Genomic DNA, 20,996 nt, shown 5'->3' on the forward strand with positions numbered 1-20,996 from the left:
CACTGTATGTCCCCATGTGCATTTCATTACACTTCCACTGTAAGCACCACATGTACCTCAAGCAGCCTGAGTTAGACTTGCTGTGAGAATCATAACTTTGACCTTCTCCATCAGTATTGTAAATTCTCAATCCATACATTGTAGTAATATTGTCATTGGATTTATTATTTAATCCTAATAGTTCAATAGATAACTAGAACAATTTTTAAAGAAAAATAGATAAAAATAAAATTTCCTTGGAATAGCCACACTAGAAGAGGGTGAGTGAGTAGACATCTTAATGCAGGCCTGCACAGGGAAGCCTTCATAGAGCTCTCTGCGCCTCCTTCCTGATCCCTCCCACGTCTTACCAGGTGGCCTGGGGACACTTGTGGGAACATCTTCAGAACCAGGAACATCACCCCAAGTCTCCATCATCATGTGGTCCAGACCCCTCACACCACATCTAGACACAAGTCCAATTCTGCTGCTTACTGCTGTTTGGACGCAACTCTCCACCTCGACTCTAGCGTTCTATTCAGTGCTTTCCTTGCCTGCTCAGCCCTGACTTCACCAAAGGCTGATCCCTCTGCTGCTTTGATGATAGTGGCTCCACAAAATAGCTCTATATTTTTAACAGTGATCAGTTCAAGTAAAAAAATTAAGTGAATGAATGTGCCACAAATAAATATATATATATATATATATATATATATATATATATATCTATATCTATCTATCTATCTATCTATATATATATATATCTTTTGTATTAAAATAGTTAAGAACTCCTAGCATATTTATATAACCATATTTAAATTCCCCATTGAATTCAATTGTAAATACTGATGGGAAAAAATAAAAGCTTTATATTTTCTAATGTTGTGGAGTGTATAGAAATATCCTTTAATGCATTAGTTTTTGTTGTGCACAAATCTAGAAAACAGTATATTAAGAGAAAACAGTATTGTCAAATCCTTAGATACCATTGGTGGCTTCAACATTTAGTTTTTGTGATATAGAAGCAGCCTATAAAAGTTTGATTTTTACTCTGTCAACTTAAATGCAAACAATAGAACAGAAAATGGGCTGCCATTTAAAGTGAGAAAGAAGAGGAAATATTCCAGACCCAGAGTTTGGACGTGGTCATTCCTCCCTGGTCATGTGTTTGGTCTCCTTAGTTCCTGGTCCAGTAGCCTCCACACCCATACAGTAGTCTTTTCCAGGAGACTGGCACCTTGGGTGGCTCTCCCCCACTACCCTCCCCGATTCTTCTAGAAAACTGTCATGTCAGAATCAGAAAGAGCATAAATGTGTTCAAGGGTTATTGAATCCTTTTCAGTTTGCAAATTCCTTTTTTAATAGGAAGAAAGCAGTGGTGTAATAAATTGTCAAATGATCAAATCAGTTATTTTGTATAAAACACATTTATCTTTAATTAAGCATGTAAACAAGGAGTCGTTGATGGCAAATGCTGGCATTGCTGGAAACTTTTCCTGCCTCACAGGCTGAAAGTGTGCACTGTAGTCCAGACAGGGGTTAACTGTGTAAGCTGAATAATGTATTGGATGGAAGTAGCAATGAAACAATATTCTTTGTACTCCTTGCACTCTGGCCAAGAGAGTTTCTTCCTTAGTCCAGGAATACACCACCCAGACCCCAGGGCCACCAGAGGCACCCCAGGGGTGAGGACCCCAATGGGGCTGGGGGTTCTAGTTCAGTGCAACCTTACAGATGTAGGTGCTGATCCAAACTTTTGACCTAGACAAGCATTGACTATACTGCCAAATTAAAATACCAGGGTAAAAATAGTATGTGTGTCATTAACTTTATAAGAAATATGTTTGTACAGAAAAGCCTCTGAAGGATATACACCAGAATGTTGAGTAGCTGCCACTACCTGACATCTCAGGCCTCTATTTTCTTTTACAACAAGAGACTTATACTACTTGTATCAAAGTTTTAGAATGGACACCTTGTGTTTAGAGGTGTAAGATCATTTCAAAGTCTTGTATTTTCCTAGTTCAAGTCTGTCAACAAAGTTACTAATAATGATTGTACTTCACTTGACTTGTAAATTAGTGGTTTTGAACTTGATAGTCTCAGAATATTTTCAGCATACAGTGCTCTTATGTGTGATCTGTACAAGGAGTAGGCACTTGAATGGGATACAAAGGAAACACTTTCCAAATTTATTAATCAGAGTGACCTTTGCAATATATGTTTTCTGATTTGCAGAAGACCCTATGCCTTATTGATGAGGGTGAACATATGCAAAATGGTCATGGATCAGACATCTCAGATGGAAAATAGGTGTGAAATTCCAAAAAGTTCAAGAATTTAAATATAATGTCATTCAGAAAGACAGTTGTGAATCAGTGAAAGCTTTCAGAATTAGCACTAATGAAGTAGCAATTGATAGCAGCTGAACATTAGATGCATTTTAAGGAACTGGGTTCTTTCATTGTTATTTTTATAACTATATAAAAACTTATCCATACCCTTACTTACATAGCAATAGTTATTTATGCAAATATTGCATGCAATTGTGGATTCAAGTGCTCAATTATCCTAAAGGAGAAGACTAGATTATTCTTGCAAAAGAAACTTGTGTTCTATAGAATTTTGATATATACAATTCCAAAACTCTTGTATGGCATGGTACTGTTTCACTAGATGAAATAGTATATACACATTGCCTTGAAAACTTCTAAGAGAATTTTATGTTGCTTAGCTTCCTGTATTTTAAAAAATAATAATTATTGAAATTATCAAGTGAATATAATGAAACATTTATTGATTAAAAGTTGGTATAATTCACATAACTCTAAGGAACTTTGTTAATATAGATTTAGGGATTTTGACTATACACATTATTAAGTGAAGCTAAATTTGTTTGCAAATTTATAGTGTTAAATGATCAGAATACCGTGTACCCCAAACATCTCTTAAATTAGGAACTAAATATTCCTAATCATTGTTCTGCAAAGGATGTGAGAACCTACTACGCACCGTTGCATAGAGTTGTTCATTTCTTCATTTGTTTTTCATCCAAGTTTTCATCTGCCCTTGGTAGGCACTGCTCTGTGTACTGTGGATATGATGTGGACAAGCACGTCCCTGGCAGCCCCTGTCCTCCAGCAGCAGGAACACTGAACCCATGATGCCACAAGGATCTGTAAAGAAGGGTGTGGCGGGAAGGAGTCCCCCTGGATGAGCCTATAACTGGGCTCAGAAAGTAGGTGATTTGCAAAGCAGAGAGAAGAGGGAACAGCTTGCTGAGGCTGTGTGCTAGGAGGGTACCTGGAGGATGAGTGCTGGGACTGGAGAGCCAAGCAGGAGGAGAGAGTACACCTGAGTATGGGTGAGGTCCCGTGTTAGAGATGAGGACTGCAGGTTGTTACAGGGGTGGGCCGGGTTGGTGGTAGCCTTTAGTCAGATGTGTTCTTCAAAACCAATACTCTGGATGCAGTGAGAAGCAAGGGTTAGAGGGGACAGGAAAGAATGATAGAAGGCTCTTGCAGATTTGAATTCATGTTCTGGTGGTAAAGATAGAGCTAATGGATAGTTTTGATGTTTAGAAGGGCGATTCAGTCATCTGGCAGGGCACTTCCATCAATCATGTGACAGAGAGGTCCAAGAATAACACTTTTCTTTGTTTTTTAATGGTATAAAGATTCAGATTCAACCCAGGGCTCCTGCAAGCTAAGCACTCTATAAGTGAGCTGCATCCTCAGCCCTTTTTCAATTTTATTTTGATACAGGTTCTTGCAAAGTTGCCCACACTGGTCTTGAACTTTTGATCCTCCCGCCTCAGCCTCTAGAGTAGCTGGGATCATAGGTGTGCACCACCACGCCCAGCCACACCCATATTTTAGCTTAAGTAATTGCATGTGTGATGAGGCCATTTACTGAAATCAGGATTTCTGGGGGAAGACCTGGTTCCAGGTCATAAAATGGCAGGTAACTTCCATCTTGCCTGCCAACTCCATTCAACTGGGAGTGGCTGCCAAGGGCTGCAGATTGAGAAGGAGTTTGAAATTCACAATGGAATATTTCATGATCACCTATTTAATTTAAAAGTATTGAGTGCTTTTGTGTTTCTCTATTTATTGAATTAGTTTTTGCTCTTAAATGAACTCACACATACATAGCTGAAAAGTTGCCACCAAAGTGATGGTTTATTTAACAGAAGTTGATAGTGAACACTATCTATGTGCTGGGTACTCTTCTGTGTACCATTGACTCTGTGCCATTTAACCCTGCAGTGCAGCTCAGAATTTAGAAAAAATAGCTTGCCATGGGGCCCTATACTGTCCAAGAAGAATTTGTACAGTGTGGGCCTGACTGGCTTTTTTATAGAGGGATTTTCAAACATAAGGTGAATTTCTGATGCATAAGGACCCTGAGGAGAACATTGTGTCATGCCACTAATATTCTCAATTACTATTAATGAATAATTAAAAGTCAGTTTACATTTCACTCAGCTTAGTTATCTCTCATTTGTGGGTGTATGTGCATTTGTAATTATTGGTTTGCAGCTCATGTTCTGTGTAAATGGATTGTAGCAGAGGCTTGGAGGAGGAAATGCCATATGGGATTACAGTTAATGATGACCCAAGTCTGCCTCGAATTTTCTGCATATCTATCTCACAGCACCAAAGACTTCTAAGTAATTGAATATTTCCTTTCTATGATTGAATTCCGAAGGGCCTTTTTTTGTAATTTCATTTTTTCTATTATAACCATAAAATTAAAATAATTCTCACAGTGCTGCAACTCACTGCAGTTTCTTTTGAAGCAAACTACACATGAACAATTGTAAGAGCTAAGAAGAAAAATATTTTTATTTACTTGCTAATTAGTATTAATTTCTATGTACTCTCTTGCTATAAACTTGTAGATCAAGGAGATATGGCTATTTACGTAAGATCCCACAGTTATGGTATGCTGCTAGGTGAAGTTTCTGGAGACAAAATGCTCTGCTCTTCACTTTTGAAAATGCTGGAATGCACCATTAAGCAAGATTGCCAGGGATTCTTAAGTATTTGTGGGTTAGTCCAACAGTGATGCCAAAATCATTAATATATTATAGTAATAAATTATCTTTTTATTATTCTTGAAACATTGCCCACAGGATTAAACAACAACTTTCAGACTTACTCCATGAAATTATTTAAATTCATATCAGTGTGACAATACATAAAGTTTTGGTTAGAAAAATCATATTAGCGTTTAATGTAAAGGAGTGGAATATTCTTTTTATATGGAAAGATTATGCATTTGTTTTTTAAGCATTGAAAGTTGGTTTTCTCCTGAATGAATCATAAGCTTTGAAAATAAAATTTGAGGGTTAAATATCAATTTAGAAGATGTTACTGAATACTCTTATTTTTCTGAAGAAAGTAAATTAAACCTATTCTTAGATGGTAAAATAAACTACTATTATCTAAAACCAGTTAAATGTGTGGTATAAATCATGGGTTAGCTAAGAGTTTGGCTCCCTGGGCAGGATGACTTGAGTTCAGACCTGCTGCCCCTTCTTGTTAGCCACATGATTTTTTACACAAATAATCTTGATCCCTCAGTTTTCCTTTGTGTGAAATGGGCACGCTAGGAATATATATCTCTTGGGATGATCTGATATTTCTTACTCTGTAACTCAAGACTTGGTATAAATGTAGATCTCCACAGTTTTACAAAAGCTGGTTCCCTGAGAATAGTTAAGTCCGGCTGGGAGTCTGGGTCACACCACTACTTTAAGGAAGTCAGTTCATTTTCTGCATTTCTGTTTTCTTATCTCTAAAATGGGTATAATAAAATCCTTTCCTTCCCCTACCCTGAAGTTATTCTTAGGATCAAATGATATAAATACTATGGAAAGTTTAGATTTTTATCTAGATTTTCATTAAAAAAAAAATACCCTCTTCATACTAAGCAACCAGTCCTCTCTGCCTTCAGAAGGAATAAGAAGAGTAGGTGCTTATAGAACACAGAGAGAAAGCAACTTCTGTTTCTCTCTATGCATGCACAAATGGTTATTCATTAAGATTGTTTTATGAGCATTAAGATAAAAAGGGCTAAGGCATAGTAGGCTGTAATTCTTAGCACCCTAAATCCAAGGAAGAATAAATACAACTCTGCAAGTAGTTAGTATATTGTGGCTTTCTATTTCGGAAGGTACTTTCATAAACATTTTCTCTTTTATTCTCAGTAGGACTAAGAGATATATATTGCCATGATTTTTCTGTTTTGGATAGAACTCAGGCACAGAAAAGTTGAATGATCATTTAAGCAATGCAAAATGAATGAAGGAAATAGAGGCCCAAGCCCAGGTCTTCCGTACACAAACTCCATCTGCTAAGGTTCCAGATTATGGAACCTTATTTATTTATTTATTTATTGAAGAGGTGAAACAGACTCCAGAGAAAATTTTTAAGATGTTTTATCATTTGACTCTGGCGCCTCCTATTAAATCACAAGTTGATTTTTTAGAAAATTATGAAAAATTTATAAAATATTTCCACAAAAAAACCCACATAGTCCCATGTACATGTTAATATTTTGACATATTCCTGCTAGTAGATGCTTTAAAGAAAACCTCTACCCATATAATCAAAGCTGCTTTGGGACTGTACAGCACTACAGATGTGAACAGTGTGTGTGTGTGGTTCCTGAATCCAAGTCAACTGGAATGCTGGAATGCACCATTAAGCAAGATTGCCAGGGATTCTTAAGTATTTGTGGGTTAGTCCAACATATTGCATATGAATGCAATAATTGCTTTTTAAAATCTTTAAAACACTTAGTTGAAATTCTCTAAAGCAAAAATCCCAAAGACTTCATTTAAAATGGTTTATCACAGCTGGTAATAAAATATCTTTAAATCATTGATTGACAATACTTTGTTTTTGTTTTTTAATTACTGCATACAGACTGAAGGAAAAGATGCTAGAAGCAATTCAGTTCTGATACATGACGGGTCTCTGAAGTGTCTGTTTTACTGTCTTTTGTATTTGAAAAAGACGTTGAGAATAATGATGAAAAAGTAAAGTTTTTAAAGTTATTTAGAAATTATTAAATTTCATGACTCTTACTAAAAGATTACTTCTCAGTTATTCTAATAGAAATGTGGCATGGGTAGAAACCAAAAATTTTGAGTAATGTAAAATATGTGTACTATTTACTTTCTTTTCTGTTTTATTTCTTGATTTTTATCCTTTAACTATATTTAGCTATATTTCAGCTATTAAAATTTAAAATGAATTCTGTGGATACTATTATACTTGAAATATAAGGAACTAATTGAACAAATTTAAAGGCATTCAATTCCTGGAGGCATTGGTTATAATACTGACAAATTGAAAGCAATCCTTCATTAGTGGAACACTTATAATGCAGCCCATTAATGAAGTGTCATGCAGCAATTAGGAATGTGTACATATTGACTTGAGAGATGTCCACAATGTATGGGCCAGTTGAAACAAGTGGTGTCCTTGGGACCCAGTTTGGTAAAAACAAAACCTATACCTAACACATGCCCAAATAATGATCAAACAAGAAGGCGTATTGGCATCTTGTGGGCATAAGTCAGGAAGCCTGCTAAGCTTCCTACAGAGCACATGGAACAGTGCCATATCAAAGAAGTATCCAGACCAAAATGTTAATAGTGCCAATGTAGAGAAGTCCCACTGTGGGGTAATACTGAAGTCTCTGAATATTATAAAAAAGGCTTGTGACCCATATTGTAGACACAAAATTTTAGAAATAATGATGAAATGGTCAGCTCTCTATAATAAATGTACTAGCTAATGGAAATCATTATAAAATAAGATTATCCTAGAAATATTATTTTTCCTTATTATTGTTTCCTTATGAAAGATTTTATTCAGAATTTTCACATGTCAACATAGACTCTGTCTTAAGTTGCTTGAGTTAGAAAACCCTTTAAATCCATTTATGTCATACAGATTCTTTCCCCACTCTTCCCGCGGTATGCCTGGTTTTGTGGGTGTAAACACCGCGAAGCTTTTTAAAGCAGCCCTTACAGAGCTGTGGGAGGAGCAAGTACTTGTGGCCAGGGCTTCAGTGTCCAAAGCTGTACTGAGGATCTTCTCGACTAACGTGTCTTCCTCAAGCTGTACTTTCTTTCTTAAAACGTGGTAACTGCGGATGCATCTGGTAATATGAGAAGACGAAGACAAGAGTAGAGACCTCTTCTGAAAGATAGATTATTCCTGGTGGCAGGGTGTATCTTTTTCCAATTAAAAAAAAAAAAAAAAAGACAGAAGACAACGTATTTGTTGCTCTAGGAACCCTTGCAAGATTAGGGAGTGACTGATCTCCGTGCTGCTAGGGAGACCAGCTTTCGTGGCCCCTCCTGCGACCTCGCTAGCCCTGGCCACCCGAGGCTGCCTAGGGAGGCACCGCGCTCAGCTTCTCTGCCCTGGATCTCAGCACCCGCCACCACCCATGCGCTCGGGCGGTGCAGGTCCTGGGGACAGTTAGCTCCTCCTTCCTTCCACGGGGTTAGCACATCTGGGCGCCTTTGCTGGGAGGACTCAGGGTTGGAGAGAGGCTCGGGGCGGGGATAAGCCAGTGCAGAAGGTGTCTGGTGACAAGGAGGGTTTCCCTACCCGCGCCTCTCTCCGGTCTGAGCGCACCTTGCGGGCAGCTGGTGGGGCGGCCGACCTACTCCACCGTGAGAGTGGGTCTGCAGGAGCTAGGGTCCTTCCCTCTCTCTGTGGGGTGTCCAGCTGGACTTTGGGGGACACTGACCACGCCAGAAGGTGTTGATGCACGAGGAACTTTTCTATGGCGAATCTAAAACACCGTCAGTATTCTAGCAACACTGGCGACCATGAAAGGCGGATTTGAAGTCACTCCAAACCACTGTATGATTCTATTTATTCTAGTGCATTTTGTTGCCCCATTCCAGGGAAGAATGTTCAAATCTCTCTCTCTCTCTCTCTATCAAAAAAAAAAAAAAAAAAACAAGAGTATATTCAGTAGCAAAACTTTTCAACGTATCGCTTTGTCTTTTCGTGAGAAAATCTAAATTTTAAAATATATTCTTATGCTTGGAAAAGCAGAGAAAATTTATCTCTTTTTTTCTTAAAGAATTATTGAACAGACCTAATATATATTCAATGATTCATCTTAGTTATATGAACTTGCAGTAGTTTCTATAAGAAGAATATTTCAAGTCTAGCACTGTGGTAAAAGTTAATCTGCATTCTCTAAACTTCTAATATGAAGCATAATTTAACTTTGGGTATTCTTTATTGTGTGCAGGACATAGGACGATTGAAGAACATAATGCATAGTGGATTATAATATTTAAGAATATGGTTTTAAAAGCTTTATGTTTTCCTCTATTTTATTTTCTAAAACCCAAATTATTTATAAGTATGTCTAGAATTTAGGCCACTTGTAGTAATATTAGAACAGAAAGGAAGAACAAAAAAAAAAAATCATTCACACCTCATCAGTGGGCCTTTCCTGTGGAAAGGTTGAGAAATTCTGGCATCTCTGTTCCGTGTCAGTAAGATTATCTCCAGATTCTGATTGGACAAAACTAATCATTGTGTGAGTATATAAACAATAATATCAATTTCATGTTTACTTTAGTCTGCAAATATAGTGAATTTTTTTGAGCATATTTCAGAGCAAACATTTTATCCAGAGTTTTTGTGGCGTTTTATGTTTTCTAAAGGACAACAAAATTTCAATTTAATAATTTAGTTATGTTTTTTATAAGATTTAGGGTTTCATGTGGAGTAGCTACTTAATTTTCTAAATTGCTTATATTGGTTTAGTAATCAAGTCAAATCAAATTACTCCCACATAATATTTGAGATATTTTATGGAATATCATTTTAAACATATTTTAAGGTCTAACATAACTTCAAACTTTGGGTTGAGCCAAACAATATTTTAGATACATGAATAATTTCAAAGTCAGGTAGAATATTAGGCACTGGCAATATAGCTCAGCAGTAGAGAGTTTGTTTGACATATGTGAGATCCTGGGCTCAATCCCCAGCACTGAAAAAAATAGTTAACTTTTAAAATTTAATAGGAGTTTGAAACAATATTAAGCAAAGTTTAAAATTTCTATATTTTTGGTTCTCATTTAAAGTAAGAACCAAAGCGAAGAGAATGGTGTTTGAAGAGACCAAGTGTGGATAAGAAGTTGTAGAATGTTTTCAGGAAGTGACTTTTTTTTTAACTTGTTTTATAATAGCTGCTTCTGAACAGAAATGATGTAATGTGTTGAATTTTTAGTAAACTTCAGTCATTGTTGATAGGATTATTCACAGGATGATTTAAGGAAATAAAAGGAGCTCTTGAAAACTTTACTGTAAAACATTCTATTAATACAAAACTAGAAAATTACTTCTTTGTGTTAAACTGATAAATTCATCTCAGATTATAGAGTGAATAAAGAGGAATAAAAGGTGGTTCTTCACCTGCTTAGTAATCTGCATAATTTCAAGTAGTAGGAATTCTGTATCTCAACAGGATAATTTTTTCAGCTTTGTATTTTATCATATCCTTGATTGTTTACAAAAACAAAACAAAATAAACAAATGCAAACAAATAAGAACACCCAAAGTGCCTCACTAGAAAAGAATGCTTTCCCTATTTCCAAATAGCACCTGTCATCAGCTTGCCACTTTAATCTAAAAGGTAAGGATGTATTGTTTCTCATGCTCCCAGGGTTCTGTCTTAAGTAAAAATACATTCTTTGACAAATCTTGATTTTGGCTTTCTCAGATGTGGTCCTTAATTTAGAAAAAAACTTTCAGGATATCTTTTACATCTAGTGCTATCTTTGTTTTCCCAGAAAGCCTCTGGAAAATCACAGAGATTATTTCTTTCACTTATAGGTAGAAGGATTCTGGAAACAACTAGGTTTGCTTAATGGGTTCTGTACTTCTCAAATAGTCAAAGTATGGGGAGAGCTGCAGAGGAAAAGTTATCAAAACAGAAAAGATACTCAGTTAACAAATCAGAAAAGATATTCAGTCTTCACTGGGTTAAGCTTGTATAAGTAAAATGTTATTTATTTTTATGAATATTTAATACATTGTGCACATCTTGAGAAGACCTTGAAGTTGTCCATACCATTGTTGTCCATAATTGTTTTTACCCTTATGAAATTGTCACATTCTGGGTTAATCAGCTTTCTGTCACTGTGATACGAAACCTGAAATAATCAACTTAAGAGGATAAAAGTTTATTCCGACTCATGGTTTCTGGAGGTCTCATTCCACGGTCTGTTGGCTCTGTTAGTTTTGGCATCAGGTGGGAACACCAGGTAGAGGAGGCCTATTCCCCTCATGGCAGCTAGGAAGCAAATAGGAAGGGACCAGGGTCCCAGAATACCCTTGAAGGGCTCATTCCCAGTGACCTAAATTCCTTCACTAGGCTCACCTGCTCAGCGTTTCACCATCTAGTCCTGCAAGCTGAGGACTAGACCATTAACACATGGGGAACGTTCTGGATCCAAACTGCAGCATGGTTTATCCCCCCACCCCCTGCCAAAATTTACTCTTGTCCTTTGTGATATTATTGTTACTGTAGTAAACACAGCCATGTCTCATTGTCTAACAGGGCTGTTCTTCCCTCTGATACTTGCCTGAGGGTTCTGCTGCAAGCTACAGGCTAGAATTTGTACCTCCAAAAAGGAGAGTTTCAGAACCTGTTCAGAGGACCATAGCTAACTGTCTTTCCTATACAACTTTCAGAAGATTATATCAGGGACCAAGTCAGGATTTCCAGAGATTTTTTATTATTCAGTTCAGCAGTCGAACTCCTTCATGAAGGCAGCATCCGGGGGTAAGACTGAATGAACTGATGGGAATAATTTAGTTGTGGTTGTTTGTTTGGATATTGTTTTATTATGTGAAGCACTCTTCTTTATTATTATATTAGGAAGCCCTTTCTCCTTTTCCCTGAGCTATGTGTAAGTTGATGTGTAGAAGACAGTGCTTTGTTAACTGAAATGAAACCCTTTTAATGGTATCTGATTCTTACTCATCCCTTAGAATTCAGAAACAGCTATTGTATTAGGATTTGTGACTTTTCTTGGCAATATAATTATTTGAATTTGATTCAATAAGAATCTGGCTCTCTTTTTATCAGAACATAATTGGAAAAATCATTTGCTCAACATATCACAGTTGGGAATGATTTGCATTAATCAGCTATGAAGGGTTCACTATTAAAGACTAAATACTGACTTGGAAGCCTGTACTCTTGACTATTTACATGTAGATTGAATACCTACAAAGTTCTCTGAAGAATCCTGGCTTGTATTTGGTTTACAGAGCCTTAACCTTACATATGTTGTAGCCTACTACCAGCTTAAAAACCATAGAAAATTGAGGAGCCATAGAGCAGAATTCACCCTTATTTTTATGTACTGAAAATGAAATATGCTGGAGAAAGTGTTTTGGACTTGGCCTTCTATTTGAGCATTTAGAAATTCTAATCTGGTATCTCTGATAAAAAATACACATAGAAGTTAATTTTTAGTATTTTATAGCTGTTTAATACCAAAAAAACTGGATTTATAAATCAATTTCTAGGCCTATATGTTGAATTAGAACTTTTATTACCTTTCATGTATGCAAATAAAACTGATAAAGTTCATCTTTTTGTTTAAAGAATAATCTTTTGGGATTATTCGTAACAACAAGGGGTAAGAGTATCCAGAATTTTCTGACTCATACAATTGGCCAGAGTACTAAGTGTTCCTCAATTCCATGCAGGTTTGCCGCAGTCTGGCTGGGCACAAATCACGAGCCACTGAAGCAGGAACAAACTTTATTTTTAAACTGCAGGAAAACACTTCACACAGCTCCCGGGGAATCCTCCTGAACGCCATGAGGCTTGTCCAGGAAACCCCCAGCCGGAAATATCTCTCCCGGAAATCCCTCCTCTTGCACTTCCCCAACCAATGGGAACTCTCGGGGAATCCCCGGAAATCCCCACGAGAACTCCAAAATAGTGCGAGAACTCAAAAGTTGCGGCAGAGGCGGATAGTAATGCCTTGCCTGTCAATCAATACTGTTGGCAAAATGCCAGGGGCCATACAGACTCGGCCGTGGCTCTCAGCACAGGTTTTTACCTTTGATTTTCTTTTTATTGGATGATTGTACAACTTTTCAGGAGAGGTTGATTTTTGTCTAGTAGGTTGCATATAATTTCTGCCTGGTAAGAAAAGATGGTTAAAATTTATGGTTCACTGCCATGTCAGACATTAGCCCATTTTATATCTAACACAACAATCTTATCCTGAAATTATAATTGCTTTCAAATATTAGCTCTTCAAATTATAATTTAAACTTATTAAATTATATATTTATTACATACATATCTTAGTGGCTTCTCATTAATTACTGAATATGTAAAGTCTTTGACACATGCTCATCTTACACATAGAAGTCATGATTTTTCCTTTTCGATAATTGTACTGTGACAGGTCCAACCAACTGGGCAGTTAGTGGTATCTTTATTATGGTGAAGAATCCTAAAAAATACATGTGCTTGTTGGGGTAAAGCATGAGGCATAGAAAGTAAATCAAATACTTTGGGAATATTAATTCAAAAATATCTGTTTACTCAACGATATTTATAACAGCGTGAAGGGCAAGATGCATGGGAGACTGACAAACTTGATTCTAAGTACAGTGACCAGAATCAGCAGCATAAAGGGAGAGGTGTGTAAAAGTGGGGATTGGCAGCAGTTGCAGAAGGTCCTGGAATACAAACAGAAGTACTTGTGCATTGTGGAAGTCATTGCTCCAGACCTTGGAAAAATAACAGGCTTGATGGGTATAACATCTCAGCATATTAGAATTAAGTGGTTTGGCAGATCCATTGTGTTCTTGTCTTATAATTGTAGGCTTCTGTCACCAGGGAGACAAAATTAGAAAGTGGTAGAATGAATGATGATGAGCTTTCAAACTAGCCCCTTTATGGTGGATTGATTACAGACCAGGCATTTACAGTTAAGAAAAATAAATTATCTGGCTCGCGGAAACAGAGTTCTTTGTGTTAAGGAACCAGGAAAGGAGGTGTTTGTGCCTCAAGGAGTTGAAAGTAATAGCAAATATTTTGGGAAAATATTGTTGTATTACAGTTAGACCTAAAGGAAAAGAAATAATGTGTGAGTCCTCACAGAACCCAATGTCAAGTGTAGGTGGAATCTCATGTTCAGCATTTCTTTTACTTTTTAAAGAGTGGAACCAGGAAAGAACCCCTAAAGGAATCTATGGGAGTCCGCCTGCCTTCTCCATACCACAGTCCGGTCTTGCCCGCCGCCGCCTTCAAGCTTCAGTCTGGGTGTCACTTGCTTCACAGTCTGCAGGGCCGAGGTTTCATGCAGAAAATGTTTTGTTGTTTATTCAGTTATTCGAGCCTAGTTGGAAATCAATGCATGAAAATCCATGTTGAAGAAGTAAATTTAAGAACACGTGTCCGGGCTGAGGGAGAACACTTTGAGGGTTTGCTTAGCATGTGGGAAGCCTGGGTTCTGTCTGCAGTACTGAAAAATAATTATGGAATATATGATATAACCTATAACATAAATAATAATGGAATACGTGTGTGTGTGTTGTGCGTGTGTGTGTGTGTTGTGTGTGTGTGTTCTGAAAGTAAATGGTGAAAAACAAGTTTACCTTTATTGCTTAACTTTTAATTAGTGTAATATTTCATTTTATAACTCATTTATGATAAATACTAGGGAAAAAGAGAATACGAAAGACAAATATAAGGTCAAGGTTAGATATTCTGTGCAGATCAAATGAATTTCCATGGGACTCAAAGTGAGGATCAGAGTTGAGCCCTGGTGCTGGACTGGCTGAAGGCCTCTGTCTATTGTGATCAGAGGTTCCTCACCCCAGGCTTTAATCTCTTCCTGCCATTTAGAATTTTAGAACTGTAAAGAATGTTTTGTCATTTCTTGCTGGTAAATCTGGGCTACTGTAAATAAGCAATAAAGACAATAGGTTCTTTATATTTAAGTGTTGACAGTTTGCAATTTAACTTCAGCATTAAGTTTATGAACTACTGAGTCCATCTGATTTGCACCTCTATATGGACTCTAATGAAGCAGTTGTTCCTCGGGTGATCTGATAACTCACTGATGATTCTGCTTTAAAGGTTTTATTTTTCTCTAGAAATATCATACACAAATACCACAGCAAGTTCATTAGTATTAAAAGGCCTGTTGTATTTAAGTGAAAATTCTAACAGAAGGGCTTAAGGACTAATAACCATAATTTTCTAATCCTAGTTGGTTTGACCAACATCCCTTTATGTTGTGGCTCAATGGTTCTATAGAATGATTTACATTTCGTTCAGGTTCATTTTAATTCCTATTGATTTTTTTCTTTACAAGCCTGCAATTCTAGTTGGAAAGTATATTTTTCTGGATGCTAATCATTAATTTGGGGACTTGCTTCCAAGTACAAGTGTAAGACAGATTCAGCCCAATGAATCAATATTACATTTTTGATTTTCAAAAGAGAACAAATGGACAAAGTGGCCTTTTAAAGTGGTAGCAGAATTCAAGGCCATCTACTACAAAGGAAACCAGGAATATTAAAAGTAGAGCTCATCCAGACCTTTGCCCCAAAATGTGAATCCTGTATAAAAGAGTCAAGATACAATCAGTTACAGACATAGAAATAACTTAAATTCCAGTTACTTGTTCTCCCTGAATAGAGATGGTGTTTGGGAACATTGTCTTAGAGAACACTCCCTCTCCTACCTCCAGTACTATGACATTGGCAATGATTGCTGCTGCTCAGAATCAGGCTGAGTGAGGAGATGTTCAGGTTTGGGATTGTTGTAAAAGAACTTTAATTACTGAGTTCCATTAGCAGTTTGGGCAGCCTGGGAAATCAAAGTAATTGGTATTAGCCTTTCTGAAGATCTGTGCAGTATTAATAGGAAGAAAGTCTATTAGTTTCGCAGGACAATAGAAAGCTTAGGGAAGAATTTATAGTTGCTAGGTAAACAGGCCTTTCACATACCAATTAATTATTTTACGTAGTAATATTTTGGCTTCTTGCACCCTATTATTATATGAACACAGTGATAAATCAATGTGAGTAACTCCAAGAGTAAGACACGAGTTTGATTTGAAATGCATGCATCTTTCATTTCAGCACTTTCAGAGACTGGTTGTACAGACCACTTTGTGTGGTTGATACGTGTGATGAGTCCGTCGTAACCCTGGAGGGGTAGGAATTTACACCACAGTGAGGTAGTTTATCCAGCTGGATAAATTTCTTGGGGAGACAGAAGCAAGTGTTTTATTAGGACTTATATGCTTCAAATTTAATTTAACTTTAATTTCATATCATTTTCTTTGTCATGCTATTCAACTGTTCTTTTAAAAAGTAATAATTGTTATAGATTTTTATATGGCAAAATTCAGATTTAATTCTAACATTGTTTAAAGCACATGTCCCAAATTAGATATGGCTTATATAAAAATAGATTATTTTTCTAAGAGAACTAATTACTTTCTATATCAGAAACTGTTATTACAACATTTTAATGCCTGCCTGCTGCATTTCATGCTTCAGGCTGCCAGACTCTAAAGAAGAATTTTGAAATGTTGACTAAAATAAAACTGTTGCAATATTTTGGTCTACTGAAACTTTTATCAAGTAATTAACATTAAATATAAAGCATCATTCCTTTAGTATATTTGCTGTGCATTGAATCTTATGCAGTATATTCTATTAAAAATATGAATGTTCTTTGTTAATAATGAAAACAAAAATGTATGAAAAGAGGAACAAAATCTCTGGGGCAAATATGCTACACTTATAATAAGTTGCAGCTGAAAAACCTGTGTAGTGATTTGTAGGTAATTAACAAAAGGGCAAACAGACCATATGGTCAAGCATTATTTATTAGTTATTTTTCCACACACACAAAAATGTTATAAAATTGTACTTTCCTTAATTAATTCAGTGCTAAAATTTTTATTTATTCAGTGTACTCTGTACTCAACTAAAACATACTTTGTAAATATGTCAACACTATGAGGTTGCTTTAGGTCATATTTTATTCTAGAAATGAAAGACAAAGCACAAGTGTTTTCTTATATCCAAATCAGGGCAGTAGAAAACTCCTAAAATGGCAGATTATTCTTTTTCTATTAATTGTGGATCATTATCCAGATTAATGCTGAAACAATTAATTTTAAAGTATTCATTTGATAGTGTTTCCCAACGTGGAGATTTTACTTAGCAAAATAATATCAGAACATTATCTTAGAAATGCCTTCAGTGAATTAAAATTAAGCATTAGAAGGAATATATGTAAGTAACATCAGTTTAATGGGGAAGAGCAAAGGCCATGGTTTGTAAAAGCTTCCTTTAGACATTCTATATAAGTTAGTTGAGCCTGTGTTTGAAAAAAAAATGTTGGATTGTGCCTAAAAATGCAATGATTCCATGTTAGTTTTTTATTATGAAACAATCACTACAAACTCTGAATATTTATTTCTTGTCTTGTCTACCAAGAATCACTTCTCATTCAGTAAAGGAGCCCCCGCCCACTTCCATAGCCTGGCTGCTAATGCTTTTGGCACAGATGATCTTGCCAGAAAGATATTGCAACTCCAGTAAACCTCTCTACTCCATCATCTCCTGACTAGATTAGGGATTCGTTTTATATAAATTTTTGTAAACATATACATAGATATGTATGTAATATATATCCATATTATACACACAAATGTAGGTGAAGAACTATGGAGATAAAGGAGGTGCAGAGTACAAAAGACGAGAATCAAGAGATGATCAAGCGCTTTACTGAGAAAATGACACTTGAGTAAAGATGGCAAAGAGGAGACTTTTCTTCTCATCTTAGATTTCTAGAGTGAGAGACATGAACTGGTGGTCATGTCTCATTTTGTATCTTCTGAGGAAAAGGACAGCTTTTCTGTTTGAGGATCATGAAGCACAGTCCCAAACCTTTTCTGCTCCCAACTCCAATCTCCTGGGCAAAACATCTCCACTTTAGTAGTTTGATATGTGTACATGCCCAATATGTAAGTTTCTATAAGTTTTTGTGTGAAAATTAAGTTCTTCTGTTGAAATTTTTAAAAATATTATTTAATTGCCAATGGACATTATTTATTTATTTATTTATATGTGGTGCTGAGGATCAAACCCAGTGTCTCACACATCTTAGGCAGTTGCTCTACCACTGAGCTACAACCGCAGCCCATTTGCTGGAATTTTTAAAATCGGTTTTAAAATGAAAATACAGCCTTACTAGAGTGCTTTTTATATAAGACAGAGCTCTTTTGATTGCCATAACCTGTTGGACACAAGCCTTGAGATTTAAGAAAAGTGAGCAAATAGTACATCAAAGCCAAGCAGGCGCAGGGTGTGTCTTCAGATCAGCCTGCTTTCTGAGGGGAGGCCTGCTGCTCTGTCAGTCCCTAGCCTTGATGAACTCCTCTTGGGAAATGATTCTCTGGGTTGCCACTGGAAAGCAACCTTATTTATCTTAATACGCTGGTATTCTTTTGAGCTTTTGCAAGTTTGGAAACAAAAAAGAAATATTGTTAATGTCAGAAAGCTTAAATGAACTTTAAATTCTAGAGTGTTTAGTATAGTAATGTTTGCAGATAATAACAACATTCATCTCTGTGATTGCTGATTTTAGAAATCCTTTGGAAAATGTCATGTGTACATGAATATATACATTCTTTGAAATTAAGAGAAAAGTCAATTTTTTCTTGTAATATCTCTGTATTAAAAACCTTAATTATATTTAAAAGTATAAAATGATTCAATCACTCTCAAAGTGTTTTCTTTCTAAAACGAATTCATTGAATTGTGTTTTCAGCTTCAAACTTGAAGAAGCTAACAAGACCCAAAAACAGAGGTCAAGGGTAAAGGTAATTCCTGCTCTCCTGCTTAGGCCAGCAGACTCCACACACTAGCCTGGTTCTCTTTTCTCATATGGCAACGTTAAGATAATAGAAGTTTTGTTTTGTTTTGTTTCCCATGGTGAAATGGTACACTGGATATTTGGAGAAACAGTGGAAAAGGTATTCAGGTATGGAATTCATAAAGCATTTCACACATGAAATAATTGACTTGTCTTATTTTGCAATCAAGGGGGGTCACCAACTTGCCTGCCTGTTTCTCTGCTTGTGAAGCCCACAGAACTTTCTGACAGTTGACAGCTCTTTCATTCCAGGAAGAAGCCTTTTGGGATAAGGCATTACAAAGCATAGATGAAACAATACGAGCTATCAACATGAATTGACATCATTTTTCATTTAGAGAAGTAGCTAGGATCATGAGATGCAAGAATTGTCAGGTATTTAAAGGAAAACTGTACTTAGATGCATAAAGAGAATAACTGATACCAGATGATTTAAGTATAATTCAGGGAACACTAGAGAATTTAAAAGATGTCTAATTGGCACCCTTTGCAGAATTTGAAAAGATATAATAGCTATAAAAGACTATCTTGAAAAGGAGCAATCAGAACAAGAAATTTCCAGGAAATTAAAAGTATGATTGCCAAAGTAAAAATTTATTAAACCATCTGATAGACAGAAGGGGCATTGTTGAAGCTAAGCTGGTTTTTATCTTCAAATTAAATTGAAGATTAACTCCCAGCACTTAAAACAGAAAGACAAAAAAAAAAATGGAAAATAAAACAGTTAAGGGCAATGGTGAATAGAAGCAGTGGATACAACACCTAATTAATACAAAAGAATAAGACAAGATCCAACATGGCGGCGGGTGCGGAGAGATCAAGTCTCTGACCTCTTCAGCTGCGCGGGCGTAGGGAGCCGTAAATTGTCTAAATGCTGTTTGCTCAGGATCACTAGGCAATGCTGAGCTGACGTGGATCTGGGGCGAACAGTCTGGGCCCCTCAGAACACACACACTGAGCCTGGATCGGCTGCATTCAAGCTCTGGTTCGCCTGCTTCTCGTGACTCAGCTCTAACGATCCCGCTGAAATAACTGGTCGGCCCTTCTGAACTTACAGAGGTAAAAGCCAACTGAGCCTTCATAGGCAGTGGCCACAGGATTGAAACGGGGATTGGGAGAGACAGTCAGGACCCACCCGTTGCATTGGTCACCCGGCAAAGGGAAGGAACGGTCACCATTTGCATGAGATACCACCTTGGCAGAGAACTGACGCGGGGAAACCTTAAGGGCCCCTCCCAGCTCTCCTGTGAGCGCGATAGCCAGACCGAGGGAATCAGGAGTGGCGCGGGACTCGCGGCGCGGAACTCCTGGCTACCGCTCCCACCAGTGCTGACAACTGAGGTCTCTTGCACCAGCTACCGGGGGCGTGGCTACCAGAGGGCAAGCAAATTTGCTGGGGGTTCTCAGCCCCAAGCTCTACAAACTTAGGGTCTGAGGGAGGCAAACAGGGAGAGTGTGCCCAGGCGTTCATGAAAACAGCGCTCCCGGGAGCAGCAGACCTGGCGTGTAGCCAGTATTGTGGTGAGCGTCACAGGTGAGCGGGGCCTGGCTTGAGGAAACACAAGAGAAGGCCCTAGGCACTCAGGATTGGAGACCCGGGAGGAAGAGCTGCTGCACAGTGAATGGTTCCCACCTATTGAGAGGAGAAGCTTGGCCCAGTGGGCACAGCTCCACCTACTGGAAGAGAAGTTAATCGAACTCTATAACTGCATTTATTTTTTTTTTTTTTAAATTTTTTTCTTTTTCTTTCATTTTCATTTTTTTGTTGTTGTTCTTTAACTTTTTTTAAATGTTTTTAATTTTTTTTAATTTTTTAATTTTATTATTATTATTATTTTAAATTTTAATTTTCATTTTTTATTATTATTATTTTTGTAAAAAAAATGTTTTTTTCTTTCTTTATTTTCTATTTTTTTGTTTCTTTTGTCTTTTCATTTCTTTTCAATTTTCTTATTCCCCCTTCCTTGAATTCTACCTGCCTACTCTCATTCTCTTTAGTGACTTCTTCCCTTCCCTTCTAA

General features: G+C 36.9%; 1 protein-coding gene across 11 annotated transcripts in view; it reads left to right on the forward strand.

Moving 5' to 3' along the window:
• Nucleotides 1-772: 772 nt before the first annotated feature.
• Prkn (parkin RBR E3 ubiquitin protein ligase) overlaps nucleotides 773-20,996 on the forward strand; it is a 1,173,661-nt gene continuing 1,153,437 nt past the window's right edge. For 6 of the 11 annotated variants that reach the window (XM_048805865.1, XM_048805864.1, XM_048805870.1 and 3 more), the window contains exon 1: nucleotides 774-3,217. In XM_048805865.1, coding sequence (XP_048661822.1) covers nucleotide 3,217 — 1 coding nt within the window. In that variant the 5' untranslated portion in view covers nucleotides 774-3,216. Of the gene's footprint in view, nucleotides 3,218-20,996 lie in introns of all 11 variants that reach the window. The other 5 variants (XM_048805866.1, XM_048805868.1, XM_048805871.1 and 2 more) reach the window with 4 other exon arrangements.

This window comes from Marmota marmota, unplaced genomic scaffold (assembly GCF_001458135.2).
Source record: "Marmota marmota marmota unplaced genomic scaffold, marMar, whole genome shotgun sequence".
NCBI lineage: Eukaryota > Metazoa > Chordata > Mammalia > Rodentia > Sciuridae > Marmota > Marmota marmota.